Source organism: Pinus tabuliformis, chromosome 5_1 (genome assembly GCF_031772625.1).
Source record: "Pinus tabuliformis cultivar Carrire ecotype Pingquan chromosome 5_1, CPIR1, whole genome shotgun sequence".
In the NCBI taxonomy this organism is placed as follows: domain Eukaryota; kingdom Viridiplantae; phylum Streptophyta; class Pinopsida; order Pinales; family Pinaceae; genus Pinus; species Pinus tabuliformis.
The window spans coordinates 943,315,935-943,334,270 of record NC_142305.1 but is presented as its reverse complement, the minus strand read 5'-3'; the positions used below and the strand labels follow the sequence as shown (position 1 = coordinate 943,334,270).

Sequence of the window (18,336 nt, the reverse complement as noted above, 5' to 3'; positions counted from 1 at the left end):
GGATTTCCAGGAGGGAGGTCGAGACTTAGAGGGAGTCTAGAAGAGGAGCAGAGATGGCAATGAATGGGTTGAGGGATCAGGACAGACTGGACAGGGCTTCCAATTTTGTCATCTGGAAGGCCAGGATCCAGGATAAACATCGCATCAAGGACTATGCCTTGAAAACCATAGCTGTCCCAGTTGATCCAAATGCAAATGAGAAGTATGATGAGGCCATGGCGAAGGCGAATGCATGATCATAGACAGGGTCAAGGATCATGTCATACCACATATTGTTGAGAAGAACACAACAAATGAGATGTGGCAAATGCTGACCACCTTATACCAGGGCTCTTCCGTGCAGTGGAAGATGTTATTGGAGAATCAACTGAGGTCATATCAGATGCAGGAAGGAGAGGAGATAGATCACTTCCTCCTCAGGTTGCAAGGAATTCACGACCAACTTACTTGCATGGGCTCTACACCGGATCCCGAGTTTATGGTCAAGACTGCTCTGAATGTAGTCTCTGAGGACTCGAAGACGTTTGTCCAAAGCATTTTAGGCAAAGCGTCTCTCCCCAATTGGGAAGAGATCAAGAGGTTGACCAAGGTGGGGAGTAGTGGTAAGGGAGTTCGAGTCAAGAAAGAGGAGGAGGATATGGCTCTAGCATCTGCAGGACAACAAGGGAAGAGGAAGGAGAAGGACATCTTCAAGGTCAAGTGCTTCAACTATGGGGAGCTGGGCATTATGCATCTTAGTGCCCCAGGAAGAAAGGCAAGGGAGAAGCTTCTGACTCAAAGGCAGCTCCAGCAAAGGTGGAGAAGGATGTAGAGACTAATGACGATCATGCCATGAGTGCTCATGCACCTCTAGAGAAGAGGTGGGGTGGCATCGAGTTGTAGTCAGGAGGACTACATGCAAGGTGTAGGATTCTTGAGGTGCCCAAACTCTTGGATCACATACGAAAATAGGAGCCCTTGACGACAGTAGCATGATGACAGGTGTCAGGTGGAGCAAGGTGTGATGGAGCGACAAGGCAGTGCTAGAGTGCAGAAATATGAGGCAACACAGTGGAGGTTGGAGTAGTGCGAGAGGCACATAAGTGTTTGTAGCAGCGCAACGGCAACAAAGGGAGCACAGGATAGCAGTAGAGGTACTTCAGCATCATGAGGCTTCCAGATTGACCAAAATGTTAGTGTTTGGGTGAAGTCAGTTATTTACTTCTCGGTAACTGAGTTGCAGTGCAATAGTTAGCAATGGCAGTGATATGGGCAACATGATGCAACATGTTGAGAGAGAGTTGTAGTACAGATGTGGCAGTGGCAGTGGCAGTGTCATGGGTAGCAGTACAGGAAGCAACAGTGCAGGGGATGTGAGGCAGCAGGCCAAGCATCAACACAGGTACCGATGCAGAAGATCAGTGTGATGTTTGTATGGTGAAGCATTACTAGAGCACATTCCTCGCTAAAAGGGAATGTTGATTTTTGGTAGCATCAGATGTGCTCTAGCCATGAAAATTGGTGGAGAGGCTAAGGCACATGAGATCTCCAAGACCCGGAAATCATTTGGAGAAATTCCACCCGATGGAGAGATATTAAAATAATTAATATTTTTAATGAGACCCTAAGTCTAAACTTAGGAAAATTAAAATATTATTGTGTATTAATATAATATGGGTGAGAAAGTTCTAAATAATGAGGATCAAGCCAAATCTAATCTTAGTTGTTGATTAGGGTCTTAATCTCGTCTGTTCAATCATTAACAAGAAAAGTATAAGAGGAGGCTTGATGGTCAGTTAGAGATACACCAAGAGAGATCAGGAACTCGATTTTCTGGGGGGAGGTTTGGTGAGGAAATTGAGTAAGTGATTTGTTGCAGCGAGGGGCAGTTTGGTAGGAGGTGGAGAATACACAACAGAGAGGCAGTGAAAGTGTCGGAGAGAGAATGCAAAGCCAAGGAGGGTTGACGCAGAGACTAAGGAGGCCAACACAAAAGGTGCAGAAGGTCGTAAAACTGACGCAGAGGCTTATGCAGGCAGCACAGAGGACTGCAGAGCTGACGCTGGGCTGAAGAGGTTGCGCTGAGGAACTTCTGTGGGGCAGATTGGGAGCTGATCAGCTGATGTAGAGCCGTAGGAGGGTGACGCAGTTCTAGAAGATAGCTTGGAGTAGCTTTTGTTGGCCAGCGAAGGAACGATCGAAGTTACTATGGGGCCAATCATTCGGTTGCTGAATTAGCTGGAATATCTATCTCCGGAGAAAGGTACTACTCCCAAGGATAATCTCTGAAGAGTGAGCCATTTCTAGCACCCTAGTTGTATTCAGAAATCAACATATTAATAAAACCCTCATATCTACTGCACCGGTTTTCCCGGATTGGGTTTTTCCGGGGACGATTGTCTAAAAATAACGGTGTCTCTTGTGTTGTCTCAGTTCATTTCAGTTGCTGATCTGTATATTTGTGAAGGCTACATTTGTGTTTACTTCGATGTTTATATAAGTAAATAACTTGTTAATGTAAAGAACAAGTAGGAGATAGTAAACTAGAAAATGCAGTAGGGGTTTTTGATGTGTTAGATTTAGAGATTTTCACAGATATTGGAAGCCCTAGCTCAAGGATCGTTTCTTGCCCTAGGTTTCCCTTGGCTAGTGACCTCACATGGATCATTGCACTTTATTCCAAGAAGATTTGTACATTGATCCTCTTCTCTTCCAAAAATTAGGTCAAGCCCCTCCTTAAGTGATCAACTCCACTTGACCCAATTTTGGGTCCGCTTGGTCTCATGTGGACCCACAACCTAAAATAACAATCCTATAAAGATTATACAAAGACTGATTTTCCACAAGGATTTCTAGGCCTAGGAATCATCTTTACAAGATATACTGCCAAACTCTAGCCTCGAGAATCCTTCTAGCCCTTCCTAGAGAGCCTATCACCTTTCTTCTCGAGGAAGAAAACCATATAATTGAGTCTCTCTTGTTAATAGGCCTTAGGAATCACCCTCTATCCTCTTATTGACCTACTCGTTTAGTGATTCCCCTTTAAACCGGGTCTCCTCTCATCTGTGAAAGTCTGTAAAGAGCAGGGACCGTTAGTTGAGGTGATAGTGGACTATCACTCCGTTGTTTCCCTTGACCTAGTAGTTTCCCTTTAGGATCCCCTCATAGGACCCTTTCTAGTTTGAGTGGTAACACAACTCAAGCTGATTATGATACAGGTGTTCTACCACATGACTCTTGGGGGTCATTGTTGGGGAGATCAGTGGGCAATAGGATGGGTTGAAACTTGAGATATGATCCCCTATGTAATGACTCCTATTGCTCTAATAGGGTGCGAGATGTTTTCTCCCCTATGAGATGACTTGGGGTGAGAGTGTCCAATTGGACCTTCCCCACAGTCATAGCCATGAGGTGAGAGTGCCCTGTAGGATCTTTCTCTTTGTCATTTCGAGTTGAGACTAAGCTCTGTTGATTTGTGGTAGCATCGGATATGCTCTAGCCATGAAAATTGGTGGAGAGGCTAAAGCACATGAGATCTCTAAGACCCAGAAATGGTTTGGGGAAATTCCACCCGGTTAGAGAGATATTAAAATAATTAATATCTTTAATGGAGTTCTTAACTCTAAACTTAGGGAAATTAAAATATTAATGAGTATTAATATAAAATTGTTGAGAAGGTTCTAAATGACATGGATCAAGCCAAATCTAATCTTAGCCATTGATTAGAGACTTAATCTTGGCTATTGAAGACTCAACAAGAAAAGTATAAGAGGAGGCTTGAGGGTCAGTTGGAGATACACCAAGTTGATCAGTAAGTTCGATTTTCTGGAGCGGGGCTTGCTAAGAAAATTCGAGTTAGTGGTCTGTTGCAGTGAGGGGTAGTGAGTACATAGCAGAGAGGCAGGGAGAGTGCTAGAGGGTTAGCGTCGTGACTGAAGAGGCTGGCGCAAAGGTAGCCAGAGCTACGTAGAGGCAGCAGGAGCTACACAAAGGGCCAGAGAACTGACGCAGAGGCTTCAGGAGCTGAGCTGAAGCTAGTAGGGCTGACGCAGGGCCAAGAGGAAGTGTTAGAAGGTTTTTCGTAGGGCAGACTAGCGCTGAGAGGTTGAATATTTGTCTTCGAGAAGAGGTTTTACTGCCGTGTAACAATCTCTGTTGGGTGAACCATTTCTGGCAGCGTAGTTGTACTCAAGAATTTGCATAATAATAAAACCCTCAGAATTGTTGCACGGGTTTTTCTGGGGACGATTGTCCAAAATATAACGGTGTCCCTTGTGTGTTTGTCTCAGTATTTTAGTTGCTGATTTGTATATGAGTTAAGGCTTCATTTGTGTTTATTTCAGTATTTATATTTATAAATAACTTGTTAATTGAATGACCAAGTAAGAGAAATTAAATCAGATAATGTAGTAGGGAGTTCTAACATGTCAGATATTGCTCTAATAGGGTGCAAGATGTTTTCTCCCCTATGAGATGACTTGGGGTAACAGTGTCCAATTGGACCTTCCCCCCAGTCATAAACATGAGGTGAGAGTGTCCTGTAGGATCTTCCTCATTGTCATTCTGAGTTGAGACTAAGCTCCCAGATGTGGTTCCAGGTTGAGATGTGCTCCCTGATGATAAGCTCTCTGATGTTTCCCGGGTGGTAGCATTGGGCTCCCCACTGGCAGTGATTCTGGGTGGTAGCAATGGCTCCCTGATGAATAGAGGGTGGTAGCTTAGGCTCCCCTCCGATATCAAATTATTCTTCTTTTAGATTCGAGAATAATCAGCATATGGGCAGGGACAATCAAGAGATAAGCAGGAATAAGCAGTGTGGACATTTGATGCCTTTGACACTGGATATGATTTGATGACATCATACTTGCGATGATTACATGATACAGTTGGATTAGCTGATAGGGAGTGTTAATTTGGTAGCTCAGTGACAAATTCCAAACATGGGACGAAATTCCTCTTTTTGAGAGGACGAATATTGACTATTGAAATGCTCAATTTGGACAAGGGAAAGTGTATTTTTGAATTAAAGCCCACATGTACACATTTGATCAGGTCGGCCCTAAAACAAATTGGATACTCTTGGAAGTCTATAAATACAAGTGACCTCAACCTCATTTGGACATGCATTAGAGGAAATTTCAGCCTAAAAGTGCCCATGAAATTTTCACGTAATTTCCATCTCATAATATGTTAACCAATCAAAATCCTTTAAATTTAAAAAGTGGTCCCTGTCCTAAATAATTTTAAATTGGTTAATTTGGGTATTCGTGAAATATTTTATTAATGTTATTTACCTCCCTTAAGCATATGAATTAGAATATCAAAAAATTTATTAATGCAATGTAAATATTGATATTAGCAAAAAAATATAAATTAAAAATGTGGGCTCATTTGACAATAATAACCATGCCCCAAAAAAATAGCTAAATATAAAATATAAATATAGACAGTTATAGTTAAGTATAAAATAGTTAAAAATAAAATATAGTTATAGTTAATATAAAATAGTTATAAAACGTATTCCAAAAAGGACCCGACCAAAATATAAAATATATAGTTAAATATAAACTAGTTAAAAATGTATTCCAAAAAGGGCAAGTTATCAAATTCCAACCAAAAATATAGAATATATCGTTAAATATAAAATAGTTAAATATAATTAAATATTAAATAGTTAAAAAATAGTTAAATATAAAATAGTTAAATAGTTAAAAAATGGAATTCTAGAAAGGACAAACTACCAGATTCTAGCCAAAAAAATATATACCGAGCAAAATTGTGGCTTCAATAGTCGTTACAAAAACACCAAAAAAATAGTTAAATATAAAAGATATATAGATAGTTAAATATAAAATATAAATATTGACAATTAAATTTAGATATAAAAGATATATAGACAATTATTTTAATAAAAGTGGCATATATTGATGGATTTAGATAAAAGTAAAAAATTAGATATAATATATGAAAATTTTTTATTAAATCTCGCGCTAATAAATATTGTGGAACATAAATAAAAGTGAAGTAATAATAAAGATTTGTCTACATGGCATTTTTTTATTATTTTCTTGATTTTTCCTTAGGAGGCCACTTCTAGGCTGAAATTTCCTCTAATGATCAGGAATCCTTCTTCTATTTCTCTTCTTTGGTTTTGGCTCACACAGGTCTGAGGCAATTCGCGGAGATTAGTTCGCACAAGTCCGAAATTGTAGGGTCCAAAGCTTGCACATGTGTTCTAGGGTTTTTGGTTCCTAGCCGCAGGCATGTTATAGGGAAATTTCGGTTGTAACTGTAGGCATGCAGGCCTATGCGTGTGGTTGAAAAGGTTTCAGCCGCACGCATGACACTTTCTCCATGCGGTTGGGACCTAAGGTTTGAATTTTACAGTTGAACGAAGATTTCGTCAATTGACAACATAGTTTGATAGTTGACTGCAGACAGTGGCAATTAACCGTAGGCTTCGGACTCAAGGTTTTGATTATTAACATTGTTGGGTTTATCTCATAGATATTGTTTAGTTGATTTTGCTAGACAAGATTATTGTTGAAGATATGGATCATTGTACTCTCTCCCTTGCTGAATCATTCAATGACAATCTAATAAGAAGAAGAATTTGAAAGGGCTTTCCTCATAGTGGGTTTTGCCCTGGTCTCTGACCAATCCTGGTGTCTTTATGTGTGAATGTTTTTCTTACAGTTCCATTATGTTTTGCTGCATTGATGATGATATTGTTCTTTCTATATAGTTGTATATGCTACTGAATAATGTTGTAAATCTGAATAATGCTAATGATACTATGGGGTGAATTTAATATGAAAACGATGAAATGCAATTATCTAAAGCAAAGAATAATATAGCCCTAAGAAAATTTATTAGTTGGGTAAACAGGTCCAAAATTAAGAGGGAGCTAATCCTTCTCAAAAGATAAGTACTCTATATCTCCTTGTTTGTTATCTATATGCCTTGTTCTTTCTTTGTTCTTCTAACAAAGGTTTCAGGTCAAGATAAGTTCTTTCTAAAGCTTGACTAGCAAAAGGAAGGAGTCAAAGAATGTGGCAAAGCATGAAGATGAAAAAGTAAAGAAAAATTTGAAGCTTGCGTCAAGGAAGTCGATTAGAGGACAAGAAGTTCACTTACCTTTGATGAAGAGAGGAAGTTGTAAAGACCCTGATGGATATGATATTGAAGCTTGCTGACTAGTTCGTTCCAGGAACACATTGATTGATGATTGAAATTTATAGAGCATGAAACAAAACTCTGTTGTAATATGAAGATAAACCATGCAAAGGAATGATGATCTTCGAGGGAGCATGCAACAAGATTTTGAAGAATCCCACATCTTGACTAAAAGTTATTGTGATTTGGTAACTCTGATAATGTTGGGATATGGTTTGGCTTCCTAAAAGGACTTATTACAGAAGTATGTAAAGAGGCTGGAATGATAGCTTGTCTGATGATATTATACCGACTATTGCTTTATTCGATTTGGATGCACATGGATTGACTGGATGGAATTGATGATGGCTTGGAAAAGCATGAGGACCGAATACTGTAATGAAAGGATGGAAGGCATGTGCTAGCAGCTGTAAGGAAATTTGGCTCCTTGAAGATGATAGATGAACCAATTGATGACAAAATTGCATGAAGATTGCCAAAGATTTAGGAAGCTCGATGTTTGATATGATGTTGTTAAGGAGTTGAGAAACCCTATCATGAAGATAGAGTGTGAAATAGTCTGGCTTCGTAAAATGTTTGACATCCAGAAAGGTCGAAGCTTAGGTATGATGTAATGCGAAAGGAGCCTTGCAACTACAACTATATGTCCACAAAAGAACAAGTAGTTGGTGCACTAATGAAGTATTAGACAAGCTAAGGATTGTGATGATGTCTCTGTAGTTGAGAGGGAGTAAGGGATCTCCTCGTTGTGTAATGTTCCAAACTTAAATAAACAGTGATATGCAAAGCAAAAACGATTTACAACACATAAATTTTAAACAATCAACAAATGCTCATAAAAAATCCAGAAGTAAGAACCAGCTGAGCCATTTTATTAATCAATGGAGAAAGTACAATAGCATGGAGGAATGCACCTGGGCTTGCCTCAATAGCAAGCGTAACAGAACCCAGGTGATAATACAATGATCTCAAATGTTGGAAGTGACTGCTCTAATGCTTTGCGCTGCCTAGAAAACTGCACTAATAGCTAGAAAGGAATTGCAAGAAACTCGACCTCTGGTGCTTAGAAAATGCTGCAAATTTAACCTCAAACTCCTTGACCAAAACCCACAAAAACCCAGAAAGGGTTTGGCCTATCTCCAAGCCAAAGTTGAACTCACAAAATGGTGCAAATTCCCCAGCTAACTAATAATTCGCCCTGTTTTAAGAATTAGGATTTCAGGCCCAAATATCGTCCAGAAAATTTTGAAGTTTTAACCGCGGAGTCCTCTCACTAAACCCAAAAAATCCCAGAAATGGTTTGGCTGGATTTTGACCTTCCAAAATCGACCTCCAAGAGGCCCTACGGCCTCCAAAATTGCTGAAGCACATAACCTGCAAATATACCAACAAAATTGTCCTCCAATGCTCCGGAAAAGCATCAATCACCTCCACTAGTGTTTCCCTTGTCTCTCCCGACAAGGATCAGCCTCAATAACTGAGACCACTTGTGCAAAATATTCTCCCTTTGCACTGGCCCAAGAAGTGCGAAAACCCCACTGAATAGAAGCTCTCTCTCTCAGCTCAAAAACTTATCCAAAATGCAACAAAACACCCAAGCCTCCCTTCCGGAATTTCTCTCGGCCAAAGCTCCTCTGAGAGATGTAGAAATCACGACTTGGCCTCTCCTCACTGCGTCCTCCAAGAATATGCACCATTTGGAGACATTGGATACAACTGTTGGAAATCACAATGAAAACCTCCTCTGAAAGAATGTAGATGAACCTCTCTAGCGTGGTACTCGAAGTCCCCCGAAGAAAGGGCGGGCCCTCTTCTTGAAGAACTCTTTCTAAACAACAAGTGACTCGACTGAGCAGCTTGAGCAACCAAAGAGAAATTTGATATGCCAAAGATGAATGAAATGAGGAAAGCTGCCTTCCTTATATAGATTTCGTGTAACACTTTTCCCTCCAATTTTGCCTCCATCGTGGGTCCTCACTTAACCACCTCCATGCAAAACTTAACCACCTCAAAATAACTTTTCCAAAGTCTAATCTCCTAATAAAATCGAATGGGCCCCACTATCTCCAAAATTGGCCCCAAAATGCAGTAATTAGTCTTGTTCCAAATTAATTTAGGAAGGGACATGACAGTCCTCCCCTCCCAAATGGTTTTTGTCCCCAAGCAACTTCAGTGCTGGATGCTCAAGTATGTGCTCGCCCTCCAAGTTAGCATCCTCATCCAGCAAGCTCCTCCAATGCACCAAAAATTGCTTGTCCTCAAGCAGTGCCTAAACAAGCGCCCTCTTTGACGGTGGATCCCCACTGTCACTGCAAACTTCACCAGGGTCCCAAATATGCCATTGGATCATCCTTGATCATTGTACTATCCTATAGTGAAGGAGTCCCTCGATATCAGGATCCCAAGCCAACCTGATCAACGTGGAGCACCCCTTGCTCCACTCATTATCCTGCCAGATAGGGGCGTTAGAACCCCTTTGTCTACTGCCAATAAGTAGAGCATCTTGACGATGTAAAACTCTGTCCAAATCCTCATGAAGCTGCCCTACCGAATAGTCCACCCCATGCACTCTGATTGTGGGCCCCTGAAGATACAACTCAATCCCCATGCGAATGAAGCCTCTCCTGCATGAGCTCCTCCTGAAATCCTCTTGCTGGCCATCCTGCCATGCTGATGAAGTCTCCCACACCATCAGCGAATCACGGAAACTCGGTGGAAAATTTGGATGACCATCTCCGGTAGAGACCAGCTCACCCCTATGGGTAGTTGAACCTCTAAGTATTGTGATTCTAGTGCCCCATGCCTAGCGTAGTAAGAAACTATCCTGTTGACCCCGTGACACTCTGGTCATCACTAATTGTCTAGCACGCTCGTACCATAACCTCCTCTCGCATAACTCCCGATCACAATCTATGCGATGATCGAGGTTAGGCCCAACCTACCAAAGCACCTCAATAGTGCCAGCATCTATCACCCATGGCTGGCCTCAATCCTAAGCAACAGTCTGCCTCGCCCTATGGTGATGGCTTTGGTGACTCCCCATGTGTCTACCTATGAATGAATCAGTTTGCCTGTTATTCTGACCAGGTTCACTGAGGAGTGGAGTATCCCATCAATCCACTAGATCCCTGGATCCCATAACCATATTAGAGGTCCACAACCCCAAATCCTCTCTACCTGTTGTTGTGTTATGCTGCTAGCTATTGGGACCCCTCTGTGCCCCGTCTCTGTCTCCTGTAGGTAGACATCGAGCATCAAGAACCTGTGTCATGAATATCCAATTGCTCTCTTCCTGCCAGATCACACAACGAGATTTAGTATCCTAGCTCCTGATGATGTGCCCAGGTATTGTCTAAAGCCTAGGCATCATCTTGCCAACAAGGACTATCGTCCTCCACACCTCATGCTCACTTAAAGCCTTGAGTTGTCCAACTAAAAAGGAACCATGTAACTCCCTCTTGGTCACCTGCACAAGTGTGAGCCTAGGGGTGGAACATACGCTACCTCGACAATCAACCATGCCATTGCTAAGCCTGTATTTGTCAACTCGCGCACCTACCAAGTGTCTCGACTGGAGAGTCTCATCTTGGCTCATGACATGAGGTGTCTCATCCAACTGCTTAGGGTGAGCCTCCCAAGCCCTGTTGCCTGAATGGAGAGTGTCAAGGGGCAACAAACAAACACTCTGCAACTGGGGCAACAAACAAACACTCTGCAATTGTAAACAACACTAGAGGAGGATGGGTATGATCAAGAGTCCACCAGAATGATCAAGAGGAATCCTACGGATGACCCCCTCTTTGTCTTGGATCTGTTGATAACCCCCTCGAAGCCCTGTCTCCACTAAACATGGTGTCCCTAGATGCTCAATAGTGTCCTCATCGATCCTAGGTGGGCTGCATCCAATGGTACATGTAGTGCCCCTGTCCATAAGTCTCCTAGGAGGCAACGCTCCAAGCGCCCATTGCGTTGCATCATCTGCCAATGCATACCACCAAGTTAGGTCGTACTCCTTGACATGCCATTGCACACCACAACCTGTCCTGGTACACCACTGGATACTCCCGGCTATGGCTATACCATCATGTACCGTCCTATGTCCCACCTATGTCACTGCACTTGTCACTCCCCGCATGTACTCAATGCGATGTGAGGCACTCCCACTCCACAATGCAGTCCAACATACTATGACACACCCCCATGCGTCTCCATGCCCATCTGCAGACCACTGCTCCACGCTAGATGCTCCTACCCATCCCTAGATGTGATGGCCTAAAGTTGTGTCCATGTGCGTCGGCTGGCACCCAACTTGTTTCATCACCTCCACCATCGCATCGCTATGCTCTCTGATAAGGTGATCTACCCTCCAAATCCTACCTGAAGGACCTAAGAAGTGAATCTCCCTAGGTACCGGTAACAATGCCACCACTGCTCTACTCCTCCATGTCCTCCATGCCCCACACAAATGTGAAGAATCCCTAGCTCCATATAAGGCACTGTCAGGTAGCCTATCGGTGCCACCTCCTCCAACAACATGCCCATCTGCAGACCATTGCTCCACGCTAGATACTCCTACCCATCCTTGGATGTGATGGCCTAAAGCTGTGTCCATATGCGTTGGCTTGCACCCAACCTGTTTCATCACCTCCACCATCGCATCACTATGCTCTCCGATCAGGGGATCTACCCTCCAAATCCTCCCTGAGGGACCCAAGAAGTGAATCTCCCTAGGTACCAGTGAAAATGCCACCACTTCTCTGCTCCTCCATGTCCTCCATGCCCCACAGAAATGTGAAGAATCCCTAGCTCCATATAAGGCACTGTCAGGTGGCCTATTGGTGCCACCTCCTCTGACAAACTCCCGCCAGAGTGTGACAATCGTCGTGTGATCCCATGCACAACTATCATACCAAGACAACCCAAGGGATCTGTCCACAAATAGGTTGGCCGCTAGTACTGGCCAAAAGTACCCTAGCGAATGTGTGTGCTCAACCGCTAGGCCAACTACACCACCACGGTCGTAGTCAACCGGTATATTTGGGGAATGATAGGTAGTCCCACTTGGATCCCAATGGCAGTCTGGGCTTCCGATATCCCCAATGCATGAAAACTCTTGCTGAGCTTCATGTTGGTCCACTACCATCTCCATAGCCCATTGCATCGGGTACCAACTCAAAATCTCTCGTCATCCAACGCCAAGAGAGGGATTGAATATACGAACTCTCATACGTAGGAAAAGCTCTCCATCTTGCAAATACTGCACCATGTCTCTCATGTCGCCTCATCTCATCGGCCTGATCAACAAATAAAATATGTTGAGGTTGCTCTGCCTCTCCCTCTCTAAGGTGTAAAGGTAAACTACTGATGCTACCAACCCCATTTATGTATGTCTGAAGAGGGCTTCTCTGATGCTCTAATGTGCACTCTAGTTGTACCATTAGGGAATCCAACCGTTCCCTAATGCGAGTCAGTTTGGCTATTGACTCGGGACAAACCACTCTCATGCCCTCTAGCTCCTCTTTTTTCTGTAGAATGGCCTCTCATATTGTTGTGGCCTCCTCTCTCAATGCTAGAAGGTCGGCTTGGAACTGATGAAACTGTCGTGGGTATCTATCACCTGCAAACTCGGTCACAACTCTGGATACCTCAGCAACTATCAGCATCTCATCCATGGGTGGCACCTCCTCAACAGATGGCTCTATGTGTGTAGGCTCTATCCTCTCTGCCAAGGTGTCAACTGGGGCTATCAAAGAGGTATCTAATAAAGGTGACTCCTACTTCACACCGGGTATATTGATGTGCTCCTCACCATCCTGTTGGCTCTAAGCATCATGCTCAACCTCCTCCTCAGGCTCCTGATATCTAAAGCCAAGTCTCCACCAGCAAAAGCACCCCCTGTTCTCACCCTCTAATACAAAGGACAAACTCGACCCCTTCTACAGGTGAAGCTCGACCTCTTTATGTAACAGAACGTGGCCCACAGAAAGGCGGAATTTGGCCTTAAGATAATCAGAGAACTTAGTCTTCCCAACAAGTTGTCTCAGCCACCATGCAAGAGAATAAACTCGACCCAATGCTCAGCTTGAGACTGTGGAAACTCAACCCCCAATGTAGCTCAACAATCAACCTATAAAGAGAGTGAGGAATATGAATATAAAATCAACTGATAACACCTTAAAACTTACTCCCTTTTTGTCACTGCCTATTTCTTTGTCAACAATGAAGCTCAATTTCGAAATCTGAGTGATCCCGCTCCAATACTAGCTAGGGTGTATGGTTTCAACACAGAAACCAGTGACATGAATGAGGGTTTCCAAAAAGTTAAAAACCCAAGACTCTTTCTCAAGAGTTCTACCAAAATCAATTTCTCAAGTGAACAAATGCAAGAATAAGAAGGGACTCTTCATTTTTCCCTTTTTATAACTCACTTGACTCTTTTGCCTCCTTTTTACCCTTTTATTTTAATAAAGTCACTTTAGTAGGTTTTCTAACTTTGTAATTTAAAAGTGACTTTTCATTAGCCTAAGACCCATGTCTCCTTTTTCCCCATTTTTTTTATTAAGGTTTTCTCCTAGGCAGATTGTATTCCCTTGATTAATTTTTTTGTCCTAGCCTATGGGAACTTAATTAGGCTAGTGGGATCATCCCCTTATGTCTCCTAAGTAGACAGGGATATTACAAGCAGGGGAATTTCAGGAGAAATTTTCATAGAGGCCGAGGCTAGGATAGAGAGGCTGAATTACTAATGAAGGGCAAGTTCTTGAGGGAGGATGAATTATCTAGGGGGCAATTTTTCTCTAGTGCACAAGGGTTGTACGAAGGGAGAAAGAAGGGCTGAGTAGCTGGAAGAGGAGGCTGATTTTCCAGGGCTGAAATCTTCAGGAGAGCCGAGTTCCATGGGGGCTGAATTCCTTGAGGCCGATTTTCTAGTGGGTTTGATTTCCATATTCGAACAACTTTAATTTTCCTGCGTATTCTCTGTGGGTCTAGGCCCTAATTTTCCTGAGTAATATAACATGAAGGAAGATTGTTTTTGAGCAGAATTTTTCTGCTGTAGTGTGACCGATTTTCCTTATTTTATTTTCATTGAAAATTTAATTTCTGAAAGTTAAAATACCAGTGATTTTATTTTCCAGCAGTTTTCAGGGTTTATTGAGGAAATGATTTCTGGGTATAAAATAATTGTTGAGGTATAAATAAATCAGATCTGATATCAGAAATTTAACAATTTGTAAGTGATTACAATGGGGTAGACATTGCATCTTTCAAATCCTTTTGTCCTCAAGATCATAGGAAGTCCTATGAGCTTTGATAACAGAAACAAGTGCACGCTTTTGGTGTAGCAAGGAGAAAAACCTTTTGGAATCATAATGTTGGATCTGCTTACTGAACAGCCACCTCTGATGTCTTTGAAGAAGGCCCCACATGTTAATGCTCACCTTGGACAAGTCCTCAGTGGGAACAAACCCAAAATGTTTTTGATAAGAACCTTGTTGGAGGAACGAAGGGCCTTGTGCCATTCTAACACTCTCCATTCATTCCAAGACCTGGCCTCATTGTCATTTGGAAGGCCTGGAAATTTGTTGCTAGGGTTGTCAAGTGGAATTTCTTGGGTAGTAAGTCAGTTTGGGATCTGGCTTGGTGCCCTATTTGGAGCTGCAGCATCATCATTAATAGATCTGACATTTATTATTCTCTCCAATTATGTTTGTATCTGAAATCCTACATGGTATGAGAGTGGCTGGTTGTCTTGGGACTTTTGAGCAGTGTTGCTGGTCCAAAGTTTGCGATAGCAAGTTGAGTTCTTAATTTAAAACAAATTTTTAAAACTTATACAAGGCATTTTTGATAGTTAGATATTGGGGAATCTGAAACAAACTTTTTTTTATTGAGGCTATATAAATGACACTCATATCTTTTGGAGTATACATTGATTCGAATGGTTCTCTTTCACTTTTCCAATTCAAAATTTTATTCTATTGTGTATGCATTTTCCAATAATATTTTGTATTTTTACTAATATGCTATTATCTTTCAATTTTGTTTTGTGGGTAATAGTATACTGACTTTCCAAGTTTGAAATGAGTGTGACAGGTTGGTCCTCCATGTATTACCGCTGCTGTCTTGGTGGCAAATCTTTTAGCAGAACAAGAGAAGCTTATTGATGAAGTTTTGTATGGTATGTTGTTCTAATTTGATGATCATAAATGTAATACACACGCACATTATGCTCTGTAGTCAAATAAAATATAATTACATTGCCACTTTTCAGAAGCTAGAGCATCATCAAGTTTTTAATTTCTATCTTAAACTAATTGTGAATTTATGCAGATGCAAATTTTTTAAACAATTTATTGGAACTCCTGCCTTCTGCTTCGGATGACCCTGGAGCTCGGAATGCACTTTGGAGCGTGCTAGGTAGAATGTTTGGTATTCTTGCAACATCTAAAGAAATGGGACCTTGCAGAAGAGATTTAGTCTCAGTGTTGGCCAGGCAGTCTGTTTTAATTGCGGAAGATTTGGATGAACATCGTGATGATGACAATGCTGAAGATGATAAGAGACTTTCTGAGCATGCTAACAGTGTTAGTTTTAACAAGGGATTTAAATATAATATCTCCTCCACCGTATCCTTGCCTTTGTGCTTGTTGCATCTAAAAATGTACAAGAATCAAGACATGCATTTAGTCCATTAATGTGAAACACAGGATGTCTCCCAGCATACATGTAAAATTAATGTTTTTCCAGGAATGTTTTGTCATTCCTCTTCATGGGAATCTGGCAGTTCAAGTTTTCAGTGGCAGAGGTACTAGAAATTGAGCAGTTTAAGTTAGGATTCTTACCTAATAAAGATGATATCTAAGTTGCACGAAGCGCCGAAACATTTCTGAGTTTCCGAAATGGGTATGTTTAGAAACGTCACCTCTCAAAAATGGAAACGTTGGTTGAAACGTCATCTGAAACATCATATATGTTTATATATATAAAAAGAAATTTATAAATAAGTGAATAGCACAATATCTTGCAGGAAAAAAGGGAATAAGACTCATAGATGACAATTTAGAAGGAAAACCAAGTCTATATTAACTGTCATAGATGATTACACGATGGTTGAGTTTCAATCGAGTTTCGGCTGAGTTTCGGAGTTTCAGGTACAGTATGTCCCAAAACACTGGGTCCTTGGAAGTTTCGTGCAACATAGGATCATATCCATAAGAAAAAATGTAAATTATTTCCTTCACATTGATATGGCAGATGGAGAAACATAGAAGAGAAATTTTTAGTGATCACTTTCATAGTTTATATGATTATATGAACTAGTTTATATAATTATATGATTATAAGATTATATGAATTATATTTTCTATACTGCCTTAAGTTTCTTTCTTCTATAGATCTTCTTTGCTTTTGTTGATGAAGCATCCTCGATCTAGCTAGAAGGCATCTGAGTATGTTCCCTGTTTCAGTTATTTAGAGATTCTCATCTGGACCAGTAATTAAGCTGGGAAAACATATCTGATGACATACCCAAGCTAATCCTACAATGGGTGGTTTCTTCCAGTCATGGCAATTGATAAAAAATAAGAAGCAATTGGAATTTGGGATAGAGGATAGGGAACACTACCAACTCTGAGAGCTGAGTATATTATGTTTCAATAACTATCCAAAAGGGTCAGCCTAGCATGTTATGTGTGTCACAAAAGAATAAATGACAACGTATCTCATTCCCTTATCATGAAAAGCACCCAAGAATTGTAGACCCACTGTAAATACGAGAAAGCAAAGCAAAACTGTCAACTTTCTGATGGTTTCCCACCTATGCCATTGTGTTTTTGCTTTGTCAGAATGATTGTATCCTCTAGTGTCTTTCCAAATCACAGATGTGATTTGGCATTGACTTAAATACTATATTTTTGTCTGGTAGGAAAGCTGAAGATTTTATATTTGAGCTCCCATTGCTTTTATGTTCCATGATCTATCTGATATCCTTGACTCACAGATTACAGGTCAGCAAAATGGTGCAGCTACTTGATGATTGGATTATAGCGGATGAAGAGAGCTCGGATCAAGATTTGTCTCGGTCAGTGAGAACAGCTTCCAAACAATTATCATGCACAATAGATAGCCAATAAATTATAAATCCTCGTTGAACCTTACGGAATGGAGAGAATAATGAATGCGAGATTGGTGTATGTTTATCATGATTGCAGACTGCAGTTATAGATACTGCATGGTATCAAATAAAACATGGTTTCTCATTTGCCTCTTTAAAAAGAAGCATTAGATCAGCTGTCAGCTGTTTTTTGTTTTATCCATCCATATTGATATGCATCAATGGTGAACGAACTTCTCATTTGAATCAAATTCCTGCGGGAAGGTTTTGCCTGTAAATGAAAGTGTGCTGAAATGGTAATTCATTGATTTATGATTCTATTGTCATGATGTTTCCTTTACTTTCCGTTATATATATGGTTTTCCATGGACATTCTGTTTTAAGTTTCACAGATTGTATCATATGTGAAATGAAGAAAAGAATGCCAAGGAAATCCATAAATATAGCTGAATAAAAGTTAATAATATAACTTTATAGAGGCCATGGGGCTTTGGATTAACGGTGAATGGGTGCACTGTTAAGGCACTTCATGCAAAACGGTCACTGGTTCAAATTCCCTGTGGGTGTTTACCCAAAAAAATAATATTAATATAACTTTATAGAGATGCCATTTATTATTTGTATCGGATTGAGCTATAATTCTTTAGCCAAACTACTTCACTACTTCTGATTTTGAACATTATAAATATGTCTGCTGTATTAGCCTGCTTTCCATGTTTTCATTGTCATTCTAGCTTTCAGTTTTCAGTGTCATTGTGTAATATGTAGTGCCTGTGACATTTTCTGTTTTAAGGATTTGTTTTTTTTTATCTAGAGGAATCGGCAACTGTGCTAGTCTCGTACTCACATGGCATGGGGTCAATTCCAACTGCCATCACTATAAACTCTAGGTGCGTACATATGCCCCTTCTGCTCCATGATAGCCGAATGGGTGTCTCTCTTTCTGGAACCGACTAGACTTGAAGGGCGGCGGACGTGACAAGTTTGGAGTAAAAAATTCAATATTTAAAATTCAAAATTTTCTCTTTTGAATTTGACATGAACATGTCTTATATTAATCATTTTAA

At 41.0% G+C, this 18,336-nt stretch overlaps 1 protein-coding gene across 3 annotated transcripts in view; it reads left to right on the top strand.

Annotated features, from left to right (window-relative positions):
- The window catches only part of LOC149167888 (ARM repeat superfamily protein), a 295,116-nt gene extending 277,649 nt beyond the window's left edge, over positions 1 to 17,467 (top strand). For all 3 annotated transcript variants that reach the window (XM_089433231.1, XM_089433232.1, XM_089433230.1), the window contains 3 exons: positions 15,250 to 15,334; positions 15,487 to 15,782; positions 17,163 to 17,467. In XM_089433231.1, coding sequence (XP_089289357.1) covers positions 15,250 to 15,334; positions 15,487 to 15,782; positions 17,163 to 17,288 — 507 coding nt within the window. In that variant the 3' untranslated portion in view covers positions 17,289 to 17,467. The remainder of the gene's footprint in view (positions 1 to 15,249; positions 15,335 to 15,486; positions 15,783 to 17,162) is intronic.
- Positions 17,468 to 18,336: the final 869 nt, after the last annotated feature.